The sequence below is a fragment of the Cherax quadricarinatus genome, chromosome 21 (assembly GCF_038502225.1).
Source record: "Cherax quadricarinatus isolate ZL_2023a chromosome 21, ASM3850222v1, whole genome shotgun sequence".
In the NCBI taxonomy this organism is placed as follows: domain Eukaryota; kingdom Metazoa; phylum Arthropoda; class Malacostraca; order Decapoda; family Parastacidae; genus Cherax; species Cherax quadricarinatus.
The window spans coordinates 7424059-7450446 of record NC_091312.1 but is presented as its reverse complement, the minus strand read 5'-3'; the positions used below and the strand labels follow the sequence as shown (position 1 = coordinate 7450446).

Here is a 26388-nt window from a genome sequence, read left to right as displayed (position 1 = left end):
TTTAAAACACCTAGGGTGATGTCACCACCAGCGGCAGGTGTGCTCACCTGTCGTCAATTTTCATTTTTTTTTTCGTGTATTTATTGTATTATTCAGCAAGCAGCAGCAAGCAGCAACAAGGCTGCTCCTATATCTTGCCGTCCCCTGGGCCTATCCGAACTCCAGTGATGGCCAAATTTGCAAGTACTGCTGTAACAACATGCAAGGAACCTATAGTGACATAAAAACTGATGGTGACGACAACGAAATGGACTAAATATGACAAAAGAGGGACCGGCATTCAAGTACCAGACCTGCTGCCAGACGTGAACCAGACATGAGACGTTTTCCACTACAATGAAATAACTGACCTCCATATCAACTGCACCAGTGTTTAACGGGAAGACAACATGGCAGAAAACCTGATCAACTAAATCTCCATGGAAATGACAGGTCTGTAGGACTTTTTTCTTCAGTGCCAAACGAGGGAAAGAATTGAGCATTTAAACATGGCTGACCGGCATCCAAACAGCCGCTACTGCCAGACGTACAACTAGCGAAGTGAAATTCTCATCTTTACTGACGTTCATCTGTTGACAGTAGCATCATATCTGTACCACCATCATATCACCTGTACCAGTGCTAACGAGAGGGAAACACAGGAGACATCGTCAAATCAACAGTACAAAACTCCAAGGTTATAGGTCGGATATCCCTCAGTGCCAGTCGTGAGAAAGAAGTGAATAGTTAAACAGTCAAGGTTAATGTTTTAGTAGCTGACCTATATTCAGCTGACCAGTGTACAGTGAGAGAATCATAGCAGAAAATGCCAAATATATCTATAAACTCAAGGAAAGTCAGGTTGTAGGTGGCGTTACTCCCCTCAGTGTTTTAAAAATGGCTGAGTCAGCAGAACAGGTCAGGAGACAACAACACGACACAACCCCCGATAAATGGAATTGAGGGGGATTTGGAAGGATAAAACCATGGATTAAACCTTTCTGATCTACCAGAATGGAAAGGAGTTAGAAGTTAATTGGTGAAGCCAGACTGTGAAGTGAGATAGGAAGGGGAGTGTGTAATAAGGGGTTAACTGTAAGGGGGTTGTGTGAAGTTAAGGGAAAAGTGAGCAGTGAAGAGGGTTTTGAAGAGGAAATTTTACTAGTAATTCAGTGGTGATTGCTAAAGCAGATACTAAGTGTACTAGGGACTGGAAAAGAGAAATAAATATTATTGTATATGAGTAAAAGAGCGAAGAGTGAAAATGGCAGGCATTAGGGGGGTACAGGCTGCCATAATTATATTTATATTTCTTCTTCAATTCCATGAAGAAAGAAATCAGTCATGGGGGCTGGAAAAGGTGAATGGAGTAACAGCGCCCTGGACAGTAAAAGCCCAACAGTTGCCATCCTACCAGAAAAGTAAATGTCACTATCACTGCAAGGTATGGCAACACCGCATACCCAAACAAAAACAGTGGCACACAGCTCTTATTGTAGCGCTCTTAAGTGGTGATATCCAAATTAATCCAGGACCTCAAACTATTGTGCAGAGGCAAAACAGACAGATAAATGACGGCGATAATGACGGTCTAGTAGCTAGGAATGATAACCTTAACTCCATATGTAATGCATACATAGGTCAATGTGAGACAATACAGCCATTATTATCTCAAACACTACCAAACAGGTGCATACACTGTACTAAAGTACGCATGAAAAACAGAAAAGGCACCTTATGTAAAATGTGTAAGGGGTGGGTGCATGATGGATGTATGTACAATTATAGCAACGGTGCCAGAATTCATTTTGTGTGTAACAAATGCACTTTGGCACAGTTACCCTTTAGCAGTGATGACATTGATTTACCTAATTTTAATACAAATGACCCATTGCCATATATTGATGATTATGATTGTTTTATGAAAACAGGCCTTCACTTTATTCATGTCAATGCAAGATCACTTCTTCCTAAATTGGCAGAGATTAGGATTCTAGCTAACAAAATTAGGGCGGCAGTTATAACCATCTCTGAATCTTGGTTGGATGATACGGTGACTGACGACGAGGTCAAAATAGATTGTTACAATATAAAACGCTTAGATAGGAACAGAAAGGGTGGTGGAGTATGTGCCTACATTATTCAAATTCAAATTCAAATTCAAAGTTTATTCTCTATAAGGATTACAATGCTGAGTTTACAGAAATTTGGTTATTGTGTGGTTTACATGTAGTAAAATAGTGATTACAGAGTGTACCACTAGAACGCTTAGCATGGCTAGGCATTTCGGGCAGACTTAGTTTTATTCTTAATTGTAAAATATTACAAATTATGAGGTAAGTTGGTATTATGGCTAAGTGACTAAATACTAATTTGTGAGTTTAGCAATGTGAATGCTTTTGTTTTGGCACAGTACATAGTTTCAGTATTGGAGTATCACAGGATTCATTATTTTAAGATTGAGGTTAATATTTCTGTTTATGGTCAAATGAGTCAGTGAGTGTAAGTGTGAATCACCAGGTGGTATTCGTGTAGTTAGTTGACGGGGTGTATCAGGGAGATAAGATGTTTTCTAATGGTAGTTTTGAAGGTGATGAATGTGTCTGCAGTTCTAGAGTTCTCAGGTAGGGTATTCCAGATTTTAGGGCCTTTGACATACATTGAATTTTTGTAAAGGTTTAGTCGGACACGGGGAATGTCGTAGAGATGTTTGTGTCTGGTGTTATGCCTGTGGGTTCTGTCACAACTATCAAGAAAGCGTTTTAGGTCAAGGTTGATATTAGAGTTTAAGGCCCTGTAGATGTAGATTGCACAGTAGTAAGTGTGGATGTACTGAACTGGGAGTAAGTTTAGGTCTAAGAAGAGTGGGGGGGTGTGTTGCCAGGGATGGGATTTAGTGATTATTCTTACTGCAGCTTTTTGTTGGGTTATTATTGGCTTTAGGTGACTTAGCTTACAACCCAAGACCTGATTTAAATAGCAATAAACTGGAGATTCTATGGTTTGAAGTGCTGCTTCCTAAGACCAAACCCATCTTAGTAGGAACTAGTTACAGCCCTCCTACCCAGGACCAGTTCTTGGAAGACTTTTCCAGAGTCTTGTCCGGAGTTGAAAACAATTGCGAGACAATAATACTGGGCGACTTCAATATCTGTTTTCAGCAGCAAAATAACGGGCTATGCAAAAGGTATAAGCAAATTTTTTGCATGGCCCGTTATTTTGCTGCTGAAAACAGATATTGAAGTCGCCCAGTATTATTGTCTCACAATTGTTTTCAACTCCGGACAAGACTCTGGAAAAGTCTTCCAAGAACTGGTCCTGGGTAGGAGGGCGGTAACTAGTTCCTACTAAGATGGGTTTGGTCTTAGGAAGCAGCACTTCAAACCATAGAATCTCCAGTTTATTGCTACACAGATGACAGCAAGGAAATGAGTGAGCTACTCAAGTCCCAATATGACTCAGTTTTTAGCAAGCCGCTAACCAGACTGAGAGTCGAAGATCAAAATTAATTTTTTATGAGAGAGCCACAAAATTTGATTAACACAAGCCTATCCGATGTTATCCTGACGCCAAATGACTTCGAACAGGCGATAAATGACATGCCCATGCACTCTGCCCCAGGGCCAGACTCATGGAACTCTGTGTTCATCAAGAACTGCAAGAAGCCCCTATCACGAGCCTTTTCCATCCTATGGAGAGGGAGCATGGACACGGGGGTCGTCCCACAGTTACTAAAAACAACAGACATAGCCCCACTCCACAAAGGGGGCAGTAAAGCAACAGCAAAGAACTACAGACCAATAGCACTAACATCCCATATCATAAAAATCTTTGAAAGGGTCCTAAGAAGCAAGATCACCACCCATCTAGAAACCCATCAGTTACACAACCCAGGGCAACATGGGTTTAGAACAGGTCGCTCCTGTCTGTCTCAACTATTGGATCACTACGACAAGGTCCTAAATGCACTAGAAGACAAAAAGAATGCAGATGTAATATATACAGACTTTGCAAAAGCCTTTGACAAGTGTGACCATGGCATAATAGCGCACAAAATGCGTGCTAAAGGAATAAAAGGAAAAGTCGGTCGATGGATCTATAATTTCCTCACTAACAGAACACAGAGAGTAGTCGTCAACAGAGTAAAGTCCGAGGCAGCTACGGTGAAAAGCTCTGTTCCACAAGGCACAGTACTCGCTCCCATCTTGTTCCTCATCCTCATATCCGACATAGACAAGGATGTCAGCCACAGCACCGTGTCTTCCTTTGCAGATGACACCCGAATCTGCATGACAGTGTCTTCCATTGCAGACACTGCAAAGCTCCAGGCGGACATCAACCAAATCTTTCAGTGGGCTGCAGAAAACAATATGAAGTTCAACGATGAGAAATTTCAATTACTCAGATATGGTAAACATGAGGAAATTAAATCTTCATCAGAGTACAAAACAAATTCTGGCCACAAAATAGAGCGAAACACCAACGTCAAAGACCTGGGAGTGATCATGTCAGAGGATCTCACCTTCAAGGACCATAACATTGTATCAATCGCATCTGCTAGAAAAATGACAGGATGGATAATGAGAACCTTCAAAACTAGGGAGGCCAAGCCCATGATGACACTCTTCAGGTCACTTGTTCTATCTAGGCTGGAATATTGCTGCACACTAACAGCACCTTTCAAGGCAGGTGAAATTGCCGACCTAGAAAATGTACAGAGAACTTTCATGGCACGCATAACGGAGATAAAACACCTCAATTATTGGGAGCGCTTGAGGTTCCTAAACCTGTATTCCCTGGAACGCAGGAGGGAGAGATACATGATTATATACACCTGGAAAATCCTAGAGGGACTAGTACCGAACTTGCACACGAAAATCACTCACTACGAAAGCAAAAGACTTGGCAGACGATGCACCATCCCCCCAATGAAAAGCACGGGTGTCACTAGCACGTTAAGAGACCATACAATAAGTGTCAGGGGCCCGAGACTGTTCAACTGCCTCCCAGCACACATAAGGGGGATTACCAACAGACCCCTGGCAGTCTTCAAGCTGGCACTGGACAAGCACCTAAAGTCAGTTCCGGATCAGCCGGGCTGTGGCTCGTACGTTGGTTTGCGTGCAGCCAGCAGCAACAGCCTGGTTGATCAGGCTCTGATCCACCAGGAGGCCTGGTCACAGACCGGGCCGCGGGGGCGTTGATCCCCGGAACTCTCTCCAGGTAAACTCCAGGTAAATTCTAGGATTAAATAGTTACACTCAACTAATTAATACTCCAACCCGGATCACACAGTTCTCAGCCACCCTAATTGACCACATACTTTGTAACCGCTCTGAGAACATTAGTCAGTCAGGCGTCATTACCACAGGTCTTAGTGATCATTTCATCATTTACTGCACCAGGAAAATCACTAGGGATAGGATAGGCCTACACAGGACAATAAAAATGAGGTCAACTAGAAACTACAGTAAAGAAACACTGGTAAATAGGCTACACAATTGTGACTGGACAGAGATAACAAGTTGCACGGACGTAAACGATGCCTGGGAAAAATTCAAAACAATGTTCACTACCATCCTTGATAATATTGCACCAGTTAAAGAGGTTAGGATTAAACGAAGAACTGAACCCTGGATGAATACTGAGATATTAGATAATATGAAATTCAGAGACCAGCTGCTAAAAAGATTTAAAGCAAACAGACAGGATATTGCAGCACTAAATGAATTCCAAAGGGTGAGGAACAGAGTACAGAGACTTATAAAAGGAGCAAAGGCAAAGCACTACTGCTCAAAAATTGAAGAGTATAAGCATAACCCCAGAAAGCTCTGGCAACAACTAAAACAGTTGGGGTATAGCCATAAGCCAGTAGATAGGTCTAACATAGTACTCACTATCGATAATGAGGTATGCCACGAAACATCTAAGTGGCAAATTGCTTTAATTCCTACTACACATCTGTTGCATCAACACTAGTAAGTAAACTACCAGCTGCATCAAATACCTTTAACACAGACTCTGATAAGTTTCAAACATACTATACCAATAAAGGGGTAACCCCAAACAGTTGTCAACTAGTAAGTGTATCTCATGACTTTATTCAAAAAGAACTAAGCAGATTAAACCCAACTAAGAGCACAGGCCCTGATAACATCCCGTCTAAGTTCCTAAAAGATGGTGCTTCTGAACTGTCAATCCCTATTGCTCACATAATAAATCTATCAATCACCACTAATACCGTACCGGAGGGGTTCAAGGAGGCCAGAGTTACTCCTATCTTCAAGAAAAATAGTAGGTCTGATGTAAGCAACTATAGGCATGTTAGTATACTCAGTATAATATCTAAAATTCTAGAGAGGGCGGTGTATTCTCAAGTAGTTAAGTACCTTAATGACAACAACATTCTCCATAGCTATCAATCGGGCTTTAGAAGATCCTACTCAACCGACACCTCCCTTATTAATCTGATGGATTACCTGAGAACTGAAATGTCAAAGGGGAACCTCATAGGTATGGTAACCTTAGACCTGCAAAAGGCCTTCGATACTGTCAACCACAATATATTATGTAATAAACTTCAAGCTATCGGTATAGGTTCTGTAGACTGGTTTAAGTCCTACCTTAGCAACAGGAGACAAATAGTCAAAATCAACAAAACAGAATCAGAACCCCTGCCGATAACATGTGGAGTTCCCCAAGGTAGTATTCTGGGTCCCTTATTATTCTTATGTTATGTCAATGATATGCCTATCAGTGTCAAGTGCAAACTCCTACTGTATGCAGATGACAGTGCTCTGTTAGTGTCAGGTAAAGACCCACAAGATATTGCTAATGTTTAAACACTGGAACTGGAGTCCTGGAGCAAATGGTTAGTAGACAACAAACTATCATTACACCTAGGGAAAACTGAAGCCATTCTCTTTGGCACGAAACATAAACTGAGAAGGGTAAATAATTTTAATGTTCAATGTAATGGGGAGCCCATCACTTTGGTTTCATCAGTAAAATATTTGGGAATCCCCTTTGACCCATGCATGTCAGGAGAATTGATAGGGAACAGTGAAGTAAAGAAAGCGAATGCCAGACTGAAGTTCCTGTATAGAAAAGCACAGTGTCTACCTACTGAGGCTCGCAGGACCCTATGTTTAGCCCTTATACAATGCCATATGGATTACGCTTGCTCTTCTTGGTACTCTGCCTTGACAAATAAACTGAAAGATAGACTGCAAATCACCCAGAAAAAATCGTAAGATTCATCCTGGGGCTGGGACCAAGAGAACATGTAGGCCAGGATGAATTACAGCAGTTGGATATGCTGAATGTTGAAGACAGAGTAAAACAACTGAAGCTAAATCATGTTTATAAAGTTGCTCACAAACAATGTCCAGAATATCTTGCTGTCAATTTTGTCAAGATTGGGAACCAAAGCAATCATAGTACTAGGGGAAGAGAGCACAACTTTGTAGTACCCACAGTCATTGGACAGGCTTCAAACACCTTTTATTGTACAGCAATAAAGGAATGGAACAGACTGCCCGCATATGCCAAAGCCAGTCATAGCATGAACCAGTTCAAGAAGAGTGCCAAAAGGAATATCCACTAGTGTTATGGGGCTATAGGACCCAACATGTATTTATAAGTAACAGTTACTCTGGAATACCTAATTATATTGAATTGATGGGGGTTTTGCTCTAAATGTCAGAAGGACTGATCAACCTTATGACTGAGAAGCAGCTGGGTCAAGCCTATTTTTCTCAATATAATAGGTTATACTATAGACACATAAACACACAAATTTAAATAAGTAGTTTATAAAGTTGTATTTCCTTTTGTAAAAGTAAAATTAAGGTGTGGTAGAATTGTGGTAACTGGAGAATTGTGCTTGGCAAATAAGTAGTTTATAAAGTTGTATTTCCTTTTGTAAAAGTAAAATTAAGGTGTGGTAGAATTGTGGTAACTGGAGAATTGTGCTTGGCAACAGTCTTTTGTTTTGGTGGGAGGAGCTTAGCCTCTTTCTCTCTCTCCCTCGCACTGACTCGGTCTCTCGGTGGCTGGCCTTCAACCTGGCAGGATCTCTGGGTCCTTCTTCTATCTTTTGGGGCATTATGTGTGCTCCAGGGGTGAGTTTTGTTTATAATTTAAGTTGTGACCACCATACCCAGGGTGATTAAAGTGTGTCAAAACACTGGTTAGCCCAGAGTTATGTCAAGGAGAGAGGACTAAAGTTGTTGAGATATACCATGTGGGAGAACAGCTATGCAGTGTGTAGATCGTTGTTTTGAAAATGTGAGGCTGTAATTGTATATTCTGTACATATCTATTGAGAATACAGTTATATTTTTATAGTAGTAGTTTACATAACCTGTGAAGAGGGCTGGTGAAAGGGTATCAGAGACACTCAGGATGATCAGCCATGATGTAAGTATTACCCCTAGACAAATAAGACCATTAAGTAAAAGCTACCCCACACTAGAACATGTAGTGAGAACCTTACTATCAAAGTAATAAGGGACAAACCAACGTAACATGGGAGCTTGACCGGGAGAGTTATTTGACTGCTAAAATAACTCAAAACATTCTTTGAACTATATGTGCTGGTATGGGGTAATAACAGTTGCATGTTTCTGGTAGAAGATTTACCAAGGTGGTGTCAGTGGAAGTGTTGTTTTCATATATTAGTTTACAGGTTGTTTTTCTCCTAAGGTGGGGGGAAAGGGAGTAACACATTTTTGTTGTGGTTATGGTAAGTGCTATGTGCATAGTTTACATTCAATTTGTGTTATTTTATGTGCCTGTGGGAAAACTTTGTCCACTGATACTGTAAGAGGGAAGCAAGTGTTTAAAGATAAAACTATGTCAGAAGATGAGTCTTCAGATTTTTTAGGCTTCAGGGAAGAAGGTAATAATTCATCAGTAAACATGCCTGTTAATAGTGAAGATGAGGAATCACCTACTCCAGGTGATATGGAAATGGAGAGAATGAGACTGAAATTAGCTGTACTAGAGGCTGAAATGAAATTAATGAAAGCTAAGGAGAAAGAACGTCAAAGGTTAGGAGGTTCAGAACAAGAGCCTGAGCAGTACTTTAACATAACTAAAGCTGCAAATTTTGTCCCTAAGTTTACAGAGAGTGACCCAGATAGGTATTTTTCTTTTTTTGAGAAGACTGCTTTGGAGCAAGGATGGCCCAAACAGAAGTGGGCTACCCTAGTTCGCACACAACTTGTAGGTAAAGGATTCCAGAGAGTAGAGACTCTGGAGGGGCAAGATTTTTCTGATTATGATAAGATTAAAGAGGAAGTATTGCTTGCATACCAAATGATACCTGAGAAATATAGGCAAAAGTTCAGGAATCAAAAATTTCAGGATGGGCAGACCTTAACTGAGTTTGGGAATGAGAAACTGTTCCTTTTTAAGAAATGGGTTTGTTCTAAAGGAGTTAATAAAGACTATAACAAATTAGTAGATCTGATGGTTCATGAGGAATTGTACAATACAATCCCTGTTGACCTCAGAGAATATTTAGAGGACAAAAACCCAGATAATCTTTCTGAAGCACTGGATCTAGGTGACCGATTTTTGGCTCGCAGGGAATTGGTAAGTAAAAACAGTCATGCTGCTTCTGAAAATTTCCCCACTCATTCTAAACCTTATTCCAAGTCTTATGGTCATAAAGGTAAGTGGGACAAGAATTTTCAGGAACAAATGAAGGCTGAGGTGCCCTATAAAATAGAAGGAAAAGGTAAGTCAGCTGGAGTTCAAAGTTTACCTAGACAATCAGATAATGTTTCAGGTCCTCGAGTAAACAGTACCAGTCCTACACCAAATGGTAAAAATACCTTTAAGAGTTATGCCTGTTACTACTGTAACAAAACTGGACACACTCAAAAGTTTTGCTGGTCAAGGCGGAGAGATCAGGAAAGGGAGGAACCACCCCAGAGGACTCTAACTGCAGAGATACATCCAGTTGCCTGCATTAGGTCTTCAAGGCAAGGTGAGGAGGAACCTTTGGATCTAGACCCCAGGATGTGTATATTTTCTAGTAGGTCCACAGTTGGTTTGCAAAAGGATGTAGGCAGAGTTGAGAACATATTGTCCTTGAGAGATGGATGTAGCACCTACTCTTTGCTATGTGCTGGAGTGCTACCAGTGTCTAAGGATACCTATACTGGGGTAGATATATTGTTGAAGGGTATTACGGGTTCAACCATAAGGACACCTGTACACAAATTATGGGTAGAATCTGCATACCAAGTTGGCTATCTCCCTGTAGGTATCTCAGATGAAATTCCCTTCAAAGGGGTCGACCTCTTATTAGGGAATAATGTTATGGGTCTGTTAGACAGTGAGGAACAACTAGTTTGGGGGAAACCAAATCCCAAATGTTGGGAGGAAATGGCTAGGAAAACCCTGCCAGACCTTCTCCCTGATGGTTCCACCATGAGAAGTATGGCTCATGATCATGCTACCAACAGTCTTCATATTTCTCATGAGGATGGTGAGGGCTTAAGTTTGGTAACTCTGCTTTCTGAGGTTGAACTGCAGTCAACTGAAGAAAAGGATGTTCCAGCCAGAGCTGAGCATGATTGGAGAATGGATCAGTTAAATAATGTGAGAGAGGCTGCACCTGCTAGGGTGCAATTAATTTCTGTGCAGGAAAATGTCGCTGTTGCGGAGGAAGAGATTTTACAGTTAAATAAGTGTTTTCATTTCAGGGAGGAAACTCTTACAGAGAATTCACCTCTGTTTGCAGTATCGATGGAAGGAGAACAAGGGTTTTGTCCCCAGATGGTGATGTCCAAGGTTTCCAGGCATTTCTTCTGGTCTCAGCTGTGGGAGACTGTCAGAGAGTATATTGAGACCTATCATGTCTTTCAATTTATAGGGAAACCTAGTCTAAGTATTAAACCTGTTACCCTCCAGTCTATTTCAGCACCAGGTGAACCCTTCAGCAAGCTGGTAGTAGATGTACTTGGTCCATTCCCAAGGACCAAACTGGGAAATGATTATTTACTCACAAATATTTGCTCCACTACCAGGTACCTGAAAGCAGTCCCTCTGCATAAGATAACTGCTCATGTAGTCTTAAGGGTTTTGATGAAGTTCTTTTTTCATGTTTGTTTTCCTCAAGCAGTGCAAGAAGACCAAGGGCCTAACTTTACCTCAAAGCCTTTTAGAAATGTTTTGAAGGGACTAAAAGTAGAGCCTCAGTGTTCAACTGTGTATCACTCTCCATCTCAAGGGGAAATAGAGAAATTACATCAAACCCTCAAGACAATGATGCCAGCCTATGGAATAGACAATACTAACAACTGGGATGAGAGGATCCCTTTCTTTGTATTTGCTGAGTGGGGAAGCACTGGAATCTCTGAGCTATTGGCTTGGGGAGGATGGTGATGCTCCCCCCTCGGAGCTTTTTCTCAGTTTCAGACACTGTTTGACTCGTATGAGGTGGATGGTACCAGTGAACGTGCCCATCAACCAGACCAGGATGATGATGTGGGACCATAATGTGGACCATGATACTCTGGAGGCTGGAGAGGAAGTGCTGATACTGGAGAAAATTCATGTGAAAATCTGTATGGCAAGTTGCTGTGAGCTGAACATGTTGTGGGGGAAGTTCCCAGGGGTTAGAGATAAAACCCACACCCCCAAGCAAGAGAAGAATGAGTATAGTGTACACAGTAACCGGTTAAAGGGTTTGAAGTTATGTCAAAAATTCAGAGAGACCAATGTTTTAATGGAATGTAAAGGGCTGCAAAACAATAATCTGTATGAAATACCAAAAGTGTATTTAAGAAATAACATGTGTGTAAAAGATTTTGGGAAATGCATGCTTGGTTTTAATGAGAAAAATGTTGGAGAGTTGGCTCAGCCACCTTGGAACTTTATAAAAGTTTGGGATGTCAGTAATGGGGAAAAGTTGAAACTCAATGAAGAAATTGTTAAGGAAGCTGAGTCAATTCAACAAATTTTGTGAGGGAAAAATCTGTATGAAAAATTGGAGATGGAGGAAGAAGTGAAATTCTTCCAACACCAGTTTGTAGTGCTTAGTGAGAGTCAGTGGGGATTCCCATGCTTCATGGTTCCCAAATTAGATGGCACCCTGGGCATAAACACTGACTACCACAGAGTACGTTTAACAACTAAGGTTTACAGGGTTAGAAAGATTGATACTTATGCACTAAAAGATGCAAACATTTTAAATAAGCTAAAACATGGAAGATGTGATTTCCATGGTCTGTGTTCCAGTACCATTTTAATGTGTGTAATGCAAATTGTGTTCATTGTGTGCTTAAAATTTGTGTGTGAGATGGAACGTGATGGTGTTTGTGTAAACTTGGTGTATCCAACCTGGGTGCAAAGAGAAGTCTTTGGTGTTTGTTGTTGCACTGCGAGAGGTTGCAGAACTGTTATTGTCTATGAACAACCTTCTAAGTTTAAATGTCAACATTTTACCACAGGAAAGAAAATTTTCATTTTGGGGCTGGCTATTCAGCATTTGTACATGTCTCAGGATCTCTTCATCCTGTTCCTGTGTATAGTGACTAAAATCAGACTCTTAAAATGGGCTTTGTTCCTACAGCCTTTTAATTTGAAAGTTAAATATATAAAAGGCTCAGAGAATGTGGTTGCTGATGCTCTCTCTAGATGTTTCATGTAGATGCATGGTGCATACTTTGTACATAGTGTTTGTCATGTGCTGACCTTGTTGTTTTTGCAGTGGTGAACTCTCGGCGAGCCTGAGTACTCTCTACCAGCCGTCTGACTGTAAAGGAGTTGAGTCGGAGCCAAAAGTGTGACGAGGGTCAGGGTGTACGTGAATGTGAGTTGAGGCAGTGGTTGACAACCTTCGGTAACATGAGACGTTCAGGAAGGTATGTGATGTGGTGTCTTGGTGTGCTCTATGTACAAAACGGCCCGACGATTTGCCTTTGTGGTCCCTTGGACCCCTCCATGTTCTATGACAGCCTCCTCATAATAAGTTTGGAGGATCTGTGTGGAGTGGGACCTCGGAAGATGGGCTTAAGTGCCTGACCATGTTAAGGATCGTGAGTGTTGACTGGAAGTCTCACTGTTTGGTTCGGCCACCAAGTGAGAGACACCTTGACATGTTTTGTGAAGTTTCCTGCCTGGGGTACACCTGACTGCTCTGGGTTTGGCTCTACTCTCGTCTCCTGATCAGGAAGATGCCACCCTGGAGTACCAGTTGCTTGCTGGATTACCATAGCAGAGGCACAGGCCTGTTGGTGCGGGCTTTCACAGTGGGCATTGTGTGAAAAAATTTTGCATTGTAATGTGTATTGTTTAAAAGTCACTAAAATTGTAAATAGTTACACACTTGAGTATATGGGTATGGTTAAATTGCTTTTCTAAAAAATTCTGCAATCTCTTGTAAATAACAGTAAAGTGAAGAGTAGTTATGGTGCTGGGAAAATGTAGCATTTCTAGTAGTCTTGTTTACCGCCTTCAGACTTAAGCAATATACTTTTTACTAGCCGTATCCTGAGGGACACAGCTAGCTTTTGTGAGACTTCGTCTGGAGGTGGGGGTGTTATGGGGCTATAGGACCCAACATGTATTTATAAGTAACAGTTACTCTGGAATACCTAATTATATTGAATTGATGGGGGTTTTGCTCTAAATGTCAGAAGGACTGATCAACCTTATGACTGAGAAGCAGCTGGGTCAAGCCTATTTTTCTCAATATAATAGGTTATACTATAGACACATAAACACACAAATTTAAATAAGTAGTTTATAAAGTTGTATTTCCTTTTGTAAAAGTAAAATTAAGGTGTGGTAGAATTGTGGTAACTGGAGAATTGTGCTTGGCAAATAAGTAGTTTATAAAGTTGTATTTCCTTTTGTAAAAGTAAAATTAAGGTGTGGTAGAATTGTGGTAACTGGAGAATTGTGCTTGGCAACAGTCTTTTGTTTTGGTGGGAGGAGCTTAGCCTCTTTCTCTCTCTCCCTCGCACTGACTCGGTCTCTCGGTGGCTGGCCTTCAACCTGGCAGGATCTCTGGGTCCTTCTTCTATCTTTTGGGGCATTATGTGTGCTCCAGGGGTGAGTTTTGTTTATAATTTAAGTTGTGACCACCATACCCAGGGTGATTAAAGTGTGTCAAAACACTGGTTAGCCCAGAGTTATGTCAAGGAGAGAGGACTAAAGTTGTTGAGATATACCATGTGGGAGAACAGCTATGCAGTGTGTAGATCGTTGTTTTGAAAATGTGAGGCTGTAATTGTATATTCTGTACATATCTATTGAGAATACAGTTATATTTTTATAGTAGTAGTTTACATAACCTGTGAAGAGGGCTGGTGAAAGGGTATCAGAGACACTCAGGATGATCAGCCATGATGTAAGTATTACCCCTAGACAAATAAGACCATTAAGTAAAAGCTACCCCACACTAGAACATGTAGTGAGAACCTTACTATCAAAGTAATAAGGGACAAACCAACGTAACAACTAGGAATTTTTATTGACCTAAGAAAAGCTTTTGACACAGTAGACCACGACATCCTACTCCACAAACTTGATCATTACGGTATAAGAGGCCATGCACTTGCTTATTTCAAATCTTACATTACTAATAGGTATCAGTATGTCACCATTAAAGACACAGCATCAGCAACACGGCCAATTGATACTGGAGTTCCGCAGGGAAGTGTCCTTGGTCCCCTGCTCTTCCTCATATACATCAATGACCTTCCAAACGTATCCCAACACCTGAAACCCATTCTCTTTGCTGACGACACGACTTATGTCATCTCTCACCCTAATCTTGACACCCTCAACACCATTGTGAATGAGGAGCTGATCAAAATATCGACTTGGATGACAGCTAATAAACTTACGCTTAACACTGACAAAACCTACTATATTATGTTTGGTAGCAGAGCAGGAGATGCACAAATTAACATTAAGATTGACAACACGCTAATTACCAGAAATAATGGGGGCAAATTCCTAGGCTTATACCTTGACAACAACCTGAATTTCAGCACCCATATCCAGCATATAACCAAAAAAGTATCCAAAACGGTTGGGATCCTCTCCAAGATACGATACTACGTGCCGCAAAATGCCCTTCTCACACTATACCACTCACTTATTTATCCATACCTCACCTATGCTATTTGTGCTTGGGGATCAACTGCAGCAACACACCTAAAGCCAATAATAACCCAACAAAAAGCTGCAGTAAGAATAATCACTAAATCCCATCCCTGGCAACACACCCCCCCACTCTTCATAGACCTAAACTTACTCCCTGTTCAGTACATCCACACTTACTACTGTGCAATCTTCATCTACAGGGCCTTAAACTCTAATATCAACCTTGACCTAAAACGCTTTCTTGATAGTTGTGACAGAACCCACAGGCATAACACCAGACACAAACATCTCTACGACATTCCCCGTGTCCGACTAAACCTTTACAAAAATTCAATGTATGTCAAAGGCCCTAAAATCTGGAATACCCTACCTGAGAACTCTAGAACTGCAGACACATTCATCACCTTCAAAACTACCATTAGAAAACATCTTATCTCCCTGATACACCCCGTCAACTAACTACACGAATACCACCTGGTGGTTCACACTTACACTCACTCACTCATTTGACCATAAACAGAAATATTAATCTCAATCTTAAAATAATGAATCCTGTGATACTCCAATACTGAAACTATGTATTGTGCCAAAACAAAAGCATTCACATTGCTAAACTCACAAACTAGTATTTAGTCACTTAGCCATAATACCAACTTACCTCATAATTTGTAATATTTTACAATTAAGAATAAAACTAAGTCTGCCCGAAATGCCTAGCCATGCTAAGCGTTCTAGTGGTACACTCTGTAATCACTATTTTACAACATGTAAACCACACAATAACCAAATTTCTGTAAAATCAACATTGTAATCCTTATAGAGAATAAACTTTGAATGTAGCTACAGAAAGGGAGGGGAATGATTTTCTATTTTTTAGCTAACATACGTGTAAATTTTACCATATTCCTAGTAATGACCCTAGTATTGTAGATAGTCTTAATGACCTTGGTGTAGTAGATAGTCTTTTTAGTATGATAATAAGATGTTATCTTCATTGTAGAATAATAAGAAAATATTATAACCTTTATATTATAATAATAAGGTAAAAGGACCCCAATGGAAATAAGTCACTCTGTCTGACTTTTTTGGGTTATCCAAGGTTCTCTACACATATGCTGCTATGTATGATAATTCTATGTAACTGTATTTGTGTATACCTGAATAAACTTACTTACTTACTTACTATATTCTAAGATAATAATTGATGATTTGGCATCATAATACAGTGGGTGGGACTTATCCGTAGACTTCCAGCCAACCAGGAACCTCCTGGCACCATTTTGCTGACGTCATGGAAAATTCCAGTCTCGGGATGGCCGGGGAATATGCTTCAATATAACGCTATTATAGCTTCTATGGCTTATTTATCTATCACAATTGATCTAATATGACATAATAAACAATAACAAAGAAATATGGTAAATACTCCAGAATGAATAATATATGGCATATTCTCAGAGCGTTCCCTCGGGAATAAAAGATTCCCATCCTCAGCGACGGGCTTCCATTCTCCTTCTTTCACCTCCAGGGTCCTTATATTAAAGAAAACGAACATGGGGTAACTATGATATACACTCGTAATGCTGAGAAATGCTATTTTCTTGAAAAAAAAAAAATCGGTGGTCTGGCTGTTTCGCGGATTATCTCGGAAGTAAGTTATTCACATATATGAGCCAGTATATTCGTTAATAATAGCAGGAATGTAATGAAATTCACAGAGAACATAAAGGAAAGATTGTTTTACAAGCAAATGGATAGTTGTTTGAGATATCATAATTTGTTTTTGATTTTTGTGAGGGCAAAAGTCAGATATTTGGCTGAATGTAAAAACCATACAAACTATTTTTTTTAAGAATGAAGAAAGGATAAATTAGAGTTTGGACGTCCATTTGAAATACAGTTTAACATTGTTTTATGCGTAGATAATGCCAAAACAGCTTCTCCAAGTCCCATTACGAAAATACTGTTCAATATGTATGATTATTAGTAAATAATTTTTTCTCAGTTGTTTTTTGAGCTATCTTATTGAAACTTGGTCACATTACTATTGAAAGGTGCTCCTTTACGTACAAAAAAAAAAATGAAAGAAATCGAACGAAAAATGTGAAAATTTGTGTGGACTGCCTCCAAGCGAGTCACCTACCCTGGCAAACTCTGTTGACACCGAGCTCTGAGGTGGGTACCTCAGCCTCACAAGTGGCTTATAGGACAGATTTTCACAAATGATTGATGTTGCAAGAAACTCGCCTGCATGCACGTATAAAGGACTAACTTACTTGGTGTTGCAGCATATATCCTGATCTTCAACTTCCCTAAGCTTAGCCTTAGCCCCTCTGGACTTTCCCTCAGAAACCACGTGCAACCAGGAGCCTTAATTCCTGCAATATTCAATCGTTATTAGTGTCCTGCCTGCACCTCAGAAATTCCTATATCCAAGAGGGTATGTATCCCCTAGTATACTATGCAGACACGGACACTAGCTTCCAGACTGCCTTGAGACACTGGTACTTACTGGGCATGCTCTGCCTGTTGCACACCGGGCCCACAGATAAAACTCACTCACAATCTCCCCAGACACTGGCCAGAAATCTACGAGATAAAGGAGGTCTTGTCTTACTGTATGGGCCTGACGGAGGTCATCTACGGTACATTGAGGTGCCTCTACCAGATTTCCCCAGGTCTCAAATGTGAAGACACGTGGAGGGCGCCATCTGCTGATCATGGCACGTCTTGTCCAGTTGGCGTCTGTCTTAAGAAGAACGAGCTGGTCTCTCTTCCAGACCCTCGTCTCTTCGTTCAAACTAGGGCTGCCAGTTCTCCCTAGCTAACTTATCCTAGTGTTTGCCTACATTATCGGCCTATTACTACCTATGTTAAGGTCTTAGGTCTACATTATTATTATCTACAGTTGCCTTAGTAAACCTAATATTAATATACTAACAGTAAAACTACCTACTCCTTCCCTGAAGGGTAAATCTATAAATAAATAAGTGCCTACCATCAATCGCCAACCCAGGGAGAGAAATGTGTTTATGTTCGGGGAGAACGCTTTTTGTTTGGGTGAGTTATAAGGGCCACACAGCTCAGCCGTCCCATTACGGCTATGCTGGGACCCCTTCGTACGTCGTATCTGTCCTGTGGAACTTTAGGGACCAAATAAATTTCCACATCCTCCCGCCGGCGAAGGTAGTCGCCAAATCTAAATCAAGTTCACCTTCCGCAAGCCCCCACAGCGGACCCTGGACACGAGTGCAGTCTGGCCACTCTCGTCGAGTAGACTCCGGTCTAACTTCAACCGTCCAGTTTCCCCTGTGTGGACCTCTGGGGGTGTAAACTTGTTGGTTCCGGTGGTCTTAGCACCCTTTTCTTTAACTTTAACGTCTTTCGTATGTCTAGCCTTGACTGAGTGGCTCCGTACTTTCCCACCCAGTGGCCCACATGCCTTGGTAGCCTTTCCTCCCACTGTTACGAGGTTCCCTGGATTTAATGGCAATGTATCTCCCTCTTTACGTACCCTGTAAAAGTGTTTTCCCAAGGTGGCCGAGTGTTCGTCACTCCCTACCTGGTTCAGCCTCCCTGGCGGTTCATCGTGTATACTGGTACTCATTATCACTACTCCCCCAGCTATCATGGGGACAGCTTCTCCTCTATCTGGCATGGCAGGGAATTCAGGTGGAATCCTGCCGCCTATGATGTATCCTACTGGGGATCTGTATAAACCAATTCCTTCCTTAAACGTCCGTCGTGTAGACAGGAAGTCATCTATATGATTGGCTCCCACCAGGATACCTACATTTCTGACCGTGTCAGTGGTAATTCCCTGGTCTGCCAGCTTCACGTCAAGGTCTTTCAATCGCTTAGCTGCTGCAGCAAGACCTCTCGCTGTAATTGCCCTGGGTAATGTCTCTACCACCAAGGCTGTAATGTCTCTGCGATGTCCACCTAATTTGACTGTGACATCCACCACATCATAAGATTTGGGTGGGACCTGACTTATAGCCCCTCCCAACATCATACTAACTTTCCTTGTGGCCTTCAACTTTAATTTAGCCACCAACTTCTTTGTTATCAAGGATACTTGTGCTCCTGGGTCAAAGAATAATCGGGTTGTTTCAGACCTGTGCCCATTCACAACCTTTGCCATGACTGTAGGTAGGGCAGCACCTCCGTGATTCTCACTCAGATAAGAGACTTCACTCCCACTAATCACGCTGGCTACCATTTCAGGCTCGGACTCACTTTCTATCTCTACCTGAGAGATATCCCTACTAGCCTGGGGTTCCCTTAAATTATTGGGACATAGTGCAGTATGGTGCTTACCTTTGCAACAGACTTGACACTCACTGAGCTGGGTGCCACAGTCTCTCGCATAGTGTTCCCCACAACACTTGAAGCAGAGTCTCAACTCCCTTAGTCTCTGTTGCCTACTGCTCAGTGTTGTATACTCCGGGCAACTCGTGCTAGCGTGTTCGCCTTCGCAGAACACACACATTCTGGCATGAGTGCCTCTGAGGTTCTGCTTAGAGGTTCTTACCTTAGACACCTCTTTACCATAGTACACTCCAACATTAGTCGTACGAGCTTTAGACTGATCTCTCGAGATCTTTGAGTGACTTTCTGGGGTTTTATGTGGCGATGGTGGTGACTCTTCTCTCACACCTATACTCAAATGAGAAACGAGATCTCCCAACCCCTCAACGATTTGTTGTATCGTGAACCTATTCGTCCGATATTTTAAGTGTAACTCATGCACTGTAGTGCTAGCCAGTTTCCTCTGAATCACCTGGCTAAGGACCCATTCTGAATCATCCTCATCATGCAAATCTCTGAAACTATTTGTCAAGCTCATAATTTCAATACGGAACTTCTCTAGGCTTTGACGGTCATGTCGGCAAGCCTCTAGATCCAACAACCGATAAAGTACAGTGGACCCCCGCATACCGTTGGCATCACATAACGATTAATCCGCATACCGCTTGCTTTAATCGCAAAAATTTTGCCTCGCATACCGCTTAAAAACCCGCTCACCGCTGTTCGTTCGAGACGCGTCCAATGTGCGCCCTCAGCCAGCCTCACATGTGCTGCCCGTGCCATTGTTTACCAGCCAGCCTCCGCGGTAACATCCAAGCATACAATCGGAACATTTCGTATTATTACATTGTTTTCGGTGCTTTATCTGGAAAATAAGTGACCATGGGCCCCAAGAAAGCTTCTAGTGCCAACCCTACAGCAATAAGGGTGAGAATTCCAATAGAGATGAAGAAAGAGATCATTGATAAGTATGAAAGTGGAGTGCGTATCGCCGACCTGGCCAGGTTGTACAAGAAACCCCAATCAACCATCGCTACTATTGTGGGCACCAGAAAGGCAATCAAGGAAGCTGTTCTTGCCAAAGGTTTAACTGTGTTTTCGAAACAAAGATCGCAAGTGATGGAAGATGTTGAGAGACTCTTATTGGTGTGGATAAATGAAAAACAGCTAGCAGGAGATAGCGTCTCTCAAGCGATCATAAGCGAAAAGGCTAGGAAGTTGCATGAGGATTTAATTAAAAAAATGCCTGCAACTAGTGCTGATGTGAGTGAATTTAAGGCCAGCAAAGGTTGGTTTGAGAGATTTAAGAAGCGTAGTGGCATACATAGTGTGATAAGGCATGGTGAGGCTGCCAGTTTGGACCACAAAGCAGCTGAAAAATATGTGCAGGAATTCAAGAAGTACATAGACAGTGAAGGACTGAAACCTGAACAAGTGTTTAATTGTGATGAAACAGGCCTGTTTTGGAAGAAAATGCCAAGCAGGACCTACATTACTCAGGAGGAAAAGGCACTCCCAGGACATAAGCCTATGAAAGACAGGCTTACTTTGTTGATGTGTTCCAATGCTACTGGTGATTGCAAAGTGAAGCCTTTATTAGTGTATCACTCTGAAACTCCCAGACCGTTCAGGCAAAAGAATGTCCTCAAGGAGAATGTGTATGTGCTGTGGAGGGCAAACAGTAAGGCATGGGTCACTAGGGACTTTTTCTATGACTGGTTACACCATGCATTTGCCCCCAATGTGAAAGATTACCTAACTGAAAAGAAATTAGAACTTACGTGCCTCCTGGTGTTAGACAATGCCCCTGGTCATCCTACAGACATGGCAGAGCGACTTTATGGGGACATGAAATTCATTAAGGTGAAGTTTTTGCCTCCTAATACCACTCCTCTCCTGCAGCCCATGGACCAGCAGGTTATTGCAAACTTCAAAAAACTGTACACAAAAGCTCTCTTTGAAAGGTGCTTTGTAGTGACCTCAGAAACTCAACTGACTCTAAGAGAGTTTTGGAGAGATCACTTAAATATCCTCAATTGTGTAAACCTAATAGGTAAGGCTTGGGAGGGAGTGACTAAGAAGACCTTGAACTCTGCTTGGAAGAAACTGTGGCCAGAATGTGTAGACAAAAGGGATTTTGAAGGGTTTGAGGCTAACCCTGAGAGGATTATGCCAGTTGAGGAATCCATTGTGGCATTGGGAAAGTCCTTGGGGTTGGAGGTTAGTGGGGAGGATGTGGAAGAGTTGGTGGAGGAGGACAATGAAGAACTAACCACTGATGAGCTGATAGATCAACTTCAAGAGCAAGAGGCCAGACCTGAGGAAACTGGTTCAGAGGAGGGGAGAGAGAAATTGAAGAAGTTGCCTACTACAAAGATTAAGGAAATCTGTGCAAAGTGGCTTGAAGTGCAAACCTTCATGGATGAAAATCACCCTCACACAGCTATTGCAAGCCGTGTTGGCAACCTGTACACTGACAATGTTGTGAAACACTTTAGGGAAGTCATAAAGGAACGAGAGGTACAGGCCACTATGGACAGATATGTTGTGCGAAAGAAGTCCAGTGACTCTGAAGCTGGTCCTAGTGGCATTAAAAGAAGAAGGGAAGTAACCCCAGAAAAGGACTCGACACCTCAAGTCTTAATGGAAGGGGATTCCCCTTCTAAACACTAACACTCTCTCTCCCCTCCTCCCATCCCATCAATCATCACCAGATCTTCAATGAAAGTAAGTGTCATGTAATTGTGCATGCCTTTTTCAGTTTGTGTGTATTAAAATTAACATTTCATGTGGTAAAATTTTTTTTTTTTTCATACTTTTGGGTGTCTTGCACGGATTAATTTGATTTCCATTATTTCTTATGGGGAAAATTCATTCGCATACCGATCATTTCGCATAACAATGAGCCCTCTTGCACGGATTAAAATCGCTATGCGGGGGTCCACTGTATAGCTACCTTTATCTCTTCAGTGTTGCCAAACATGTCTTCTAATTGGTTTTTGGCATGTTGGTAATTAGTGTCAGTAATCTGGTAGTGCCGGACCAGGTCTAAGGCTTTACCCTTGAGCTACGACTGCAAATACTGCAACTTGACGGCATCTGACAAATCGTTCCTGTCATCTATCTGGGCTTTAAACTGATCCCAGAAAGCAATGTACTCAGTTAGGGTTCCCTCAAATGTCGGCAAATTCAACTGGGGCAACCTGGGCAACATATTGACAGGTGTGTGGCTGTTTGGGGTACCTGCAGTGTTCAACACCACCCTTGGAATACTAGCCTTTATTGTACTTAACTTATCTTTGTACATATTCATCTCCTGATGACAATCTACATCATCCTTAGTGAATTCGTCCAGAGCCTGCTGAAGACTACCCTGGGATTCATTATCCTCAATAGCCTGTAGCTCATATGCTGAGAATGCTTGTTCATAGGCTTCCCATTTTTCCCCCAAACTCTTCAAGCAGTCTTGCAAATCATCGCAGTCTACGTTACTGTGTTGGCAAGTAGCCTTGCACCTGTTACGCATTCTGTTCAGATGCCCTTTGTATGCCGCTACTGATCGTCTTAATTTTGTTAACACTGAACCAGACTCTCCTGAACCCCCATCTGCCATTGTCGAAGTTTAATGAGGAGTGTGACACTAATTGTACTTTACCCAGTCCACCCCACAGCACGTCACGGTGTTAGGTAAGAATGAACGAGTCTCAAGGCTTCTCAACAAGCTTAACAATTCCCTTTGTTATATTGACTCTACTCTGACTTAAAATGTACACTGTTAGCTCTCAAATCCCAATCAAAATGTGTATCGATGTGAAAGCTTAACCTAGCACTTTCCTGTACAATGCCAGCAAATAATTACAGGACTTAACCTAGTCTCAGGTACAATTCACAAATCCCACATTAAAATGAATCAAAGACAATGAAAATCACACAATAAAAAGTGCAGTATACAAATTAAAATCACTTGGTTAACACAAATAAATTCAACAAATCAACTTGTGAAACAGTAAATGAATAATGTATGTAAATAGCTTGGCCTAACTGTGCCCAGCTTACTCAATCTAGCGTGGATGGTTGGATAAGGTAAATCCTAACCTAACTAGTGTGCTATAACTTAAACCTGACTTTATAACTCCCTGTAAATAATAACTAGGTTAAATCTGTCCTAGCTACTATAACTGTTGTAAATATTGCACAAGCCTAGCCTAACTATGGCTACCTTGCAAATCCACTGTAAGTAATTAACACACAAGTCTCCTACTCTGGATTACTTGTAATCACTGTAAATAATTAAATTCACAAGCTTCTCTAGCCTACCTGGCCTGCCTGTAAATTACTGCAAATAACAACTTCTGTGTATAGTCAGCTTGGCCTAGCTCTGTGTAACTTTAGGCCTAGGTGTGCTAACTTAACCTAACTCTGTTAAACTGGTTCCTAACTGTGGCCTAGCTATGATAGCTTAACCTAGCTATTCCACTTCACGGTTTTCGAAGGACCACTTTTGTGAAAATTTGTGTGGACTGCCTCCAAGTGAGTCACCTACCCTGGCAAACTCTGTTGACACCGAGTTCTGAGGTGGGTACCTCAGCCTCACAAGTGGCTTATAGTACAGATTTTCACAAATGATTGATGTTGCAAGAAACTCGCCTGCATGCACGTATAAAGGACTAACTTACTTGGTGTTGCAGCATATATCCTGATCTTCAACTTCCCTAAGCTTAGCCTTAGCCCCTCTGGACTTTCCCTCAGAAACCACGTGCAACCAGGAGCCTTAATTTCTGCAATATTCAATCGTTATTAGTGTCCTGCCTGCACCTCAGAAATTCCTATATCCAAGAGGGTATGTATCCCCTAGTATACTATGCAGACACGGACACTAGCTTCCAGACTGCCTTGAGACACTGGTACTTACTGGGCATGCTCTGCCTGTTGCACACCGGGCCCACAGATAAAACTCACTCACAATCTCCCCGACACTGGCCAGAAATCTACGAGATAAAGGAGGTCTTGTCTTACTGTATGGGCCTGACGGAGGTCATCTACGGTACATCGAGGTGCCTCTACCAGATTTCCCCATGTCTCAAATGTGAAGACACGTGGGGGGCGCCGTCTGCTGATCACGGCACGTCTTGTCCAGTTGGCGTCTGTCTTAAGAAGAACGAGCTGGTCTCTCTTCCAGACCCTCGTCTCTTCGTTCAAACTAGGGCTGCCAGTTGTGTGTGTGTGTGTGTGTGTGTGTGTGTGTGTGTGTGTGTGTGTGTGTGTGTGTGTGTGTGTGTGTTTGTGTGTGTGTGTGTATGTGTATGTGTGTATGTGTATGAGTGTGTGTGTGTATGAGTGGGTGTGTGTGTGTACTCACCTATTTGTACTCACCTATTTGTGGTTGCAGGGGTCGAGTCTTAGCTCCTGGCCCCGCCTCTTCACCGGTTGCTCTTCACCGGTATGAGTGTGTGCGCGTGTGTGTGGATGAGTTTGTGTATGTACTCACCTAGTTGAGGTTGCGGGGGTCGAGTCCGAGCTCCTGGCCCCGAGTTGTACTCACCTAGTTGAGGTTGCGGGGGTCGAGTCCAAGCTCCTGGCCCCGTGTGTGTGTGTGTGTGTGTGTGTGTGTGTGTGTGTGTGTGTGTGTGTGTGTGTGTGTGTGTGTGTGTGTGTGTGTGTGTGACTCAACAATCAATATTTGCACTAATAACTCATTACAGTTGTGACCGGGTGTGGAAGTGTGAATTGCTCATTACACTATAATTTGTTCATGATTGTAGCCGTGTATAAACGTAAGTAACCATTCTTACAGTATTCATTACCTTTGTAACTTGTGAGTTCATTACCTTTGTACCTAGTTCAGCCATCCAAACTTTGGGGCCCAGTCCCTGGATCCATTACGTACCTCTGTAATCTGTAAATACCTTTGTAACTTGTCATGATTGTGACTAGACCTACCCGGAGTTCATTACCTTTGTAATTTGTGAGTTCATTACCTTTGTAAATTGTGAATTCATTACCTCTGTAACTTGCTCAGCTATCAAAACTTTGGAGTCCAGTCCCTGGACCAATTATGTACCTCTGTAATCTTTTGACTACTGCCCACAGGATGGGTATGGGGTGCATAATAAACATATTAAACTAAACTAACAGTTCTCCCTAGCTAACTTATCCTAGTGTTTGCCTACATTATCGGCCTATTACAACCTATGTTAAGGTCTTAGGTCTACATTATTATTATCTACAGTTGCCTTAGTAAACCTAATATTAATATACCAACAGTAAAACTACCTACTCCTTCCCTGAAGGGTAAATCTATAAATAAATAAGTGCCTACCATCAATCGGCAACCCGGGGAGAGAAATGTGTTTATGTTCGGGGAGAACGCTTTTTGTTTGGGTGAGTTATAAGGGCCACACAGCTCAGCCGTCCCATTACGGCTATGCTGGGACCCCTTCGTACGTCGTATCTGTCCTGTGGAACTTTAGGGACCAAATAAATTTCCACAAAAAATAAAAAAGTTCAGTTGCGAACGTTACAGTCTCCCTTACAGATACATAAATACATGTTGGGTCCCATAGCCCCATAACAAGTAGGGAGTGTTTTCCATGCAGCGTCAGTGTCGCAAAGGGGGCTATACATTCTCTCTTTGTTTCTCCTTGGAGCTGCCTCTCTTCCCTTCCCTCCCCTCACTTTTTTTTAACCAAAAAGCAAGAAACTTAATTAATGAATAATAAAGTTTATGATTTGCCTTCTCCCAGGTCTCTTATATCCCCCCTCCAGGCACCCTTGCCTGACCCCAACCTACCCACAGACCTTAATCTCAAAACTGGTACCACTCTTGCAAAACCTTCTTATCCAACTCTGGTGCTGGTATTTTGGCTGACCCTTTTGATATCTCTGACCTTCATTCTACCATGACCATGCACCTGGCTTCTCCTAAAATGAGTTGAGAGTAGCCAAGTTACACATCACAGGAGAGAT

The 26388-nt window shown here is 41.9% G+C and overlaps 1 protein-coding gene and 2 long non-coding RNA genes across 5 annotated transcripts in view; 2 read left to right on the top strand and 1 right to left on the bottom strand.

Annotated features, from left to right (window-relative positions):
* LOC138853021 (uncharacterized) overlaps positions 1-26122 on the bottom strand; it is an 82532-nt gene extending 56410 nt beyond the window's left edge. For 2 of the 3 annotated variants that reach the window (XR_011392257.1, XR_011392258.1), the window contains exon 1: positions 17388-18519. This is a non-coding gene — a long non-coding RNA (uncharacterized lncRNA). Of the gene's footprint in view, positions 1-17387; positions 18520-25741 lie in introns of those variants that run through there. The other variant, XR_011392256.1, reaches the window with a different exon arrangement.
* On the top strand, positions 8034-14277 carry LOC138853020 (uncharacterized). Its single transcript, XR_011392255.1, has 2 exons — positions 8034-8102; positions 12707-14277. It is a non-coding gene; the product is annotated as an uncharacterized lncRNA (long non-coding RNA).
* On the top strand, positions 8100-14277 carry LOC138853019 (uncharacterized). Its single transcript, XM_070087151.1, has 2 exons — positions 8100-13780; positions 13870-14277. Exon 1 carries the CDS (start codon positions 8836-8838, stop codon positions 11377-11379), a length of 2544 nt encoding a protein of 847 aa, XP_069943252.1. The 5' UTR covers positions 8100-8835; the 3' UTR covers positions 11380-13780; positions 13870-14277.
* Positions 26123-26388: the final 266 nt, after the last annotated feature.

What these genes read in the sequence shown, in the direction of transcription:
- LOC138853019 (XM_070087151.1), top strand. Translation starts at nt 8,836, where the DNA reads ATGTCAGAAGATGAGTCTTCAGATTTTTTAGGCTTCAGGGAAGAAGGT.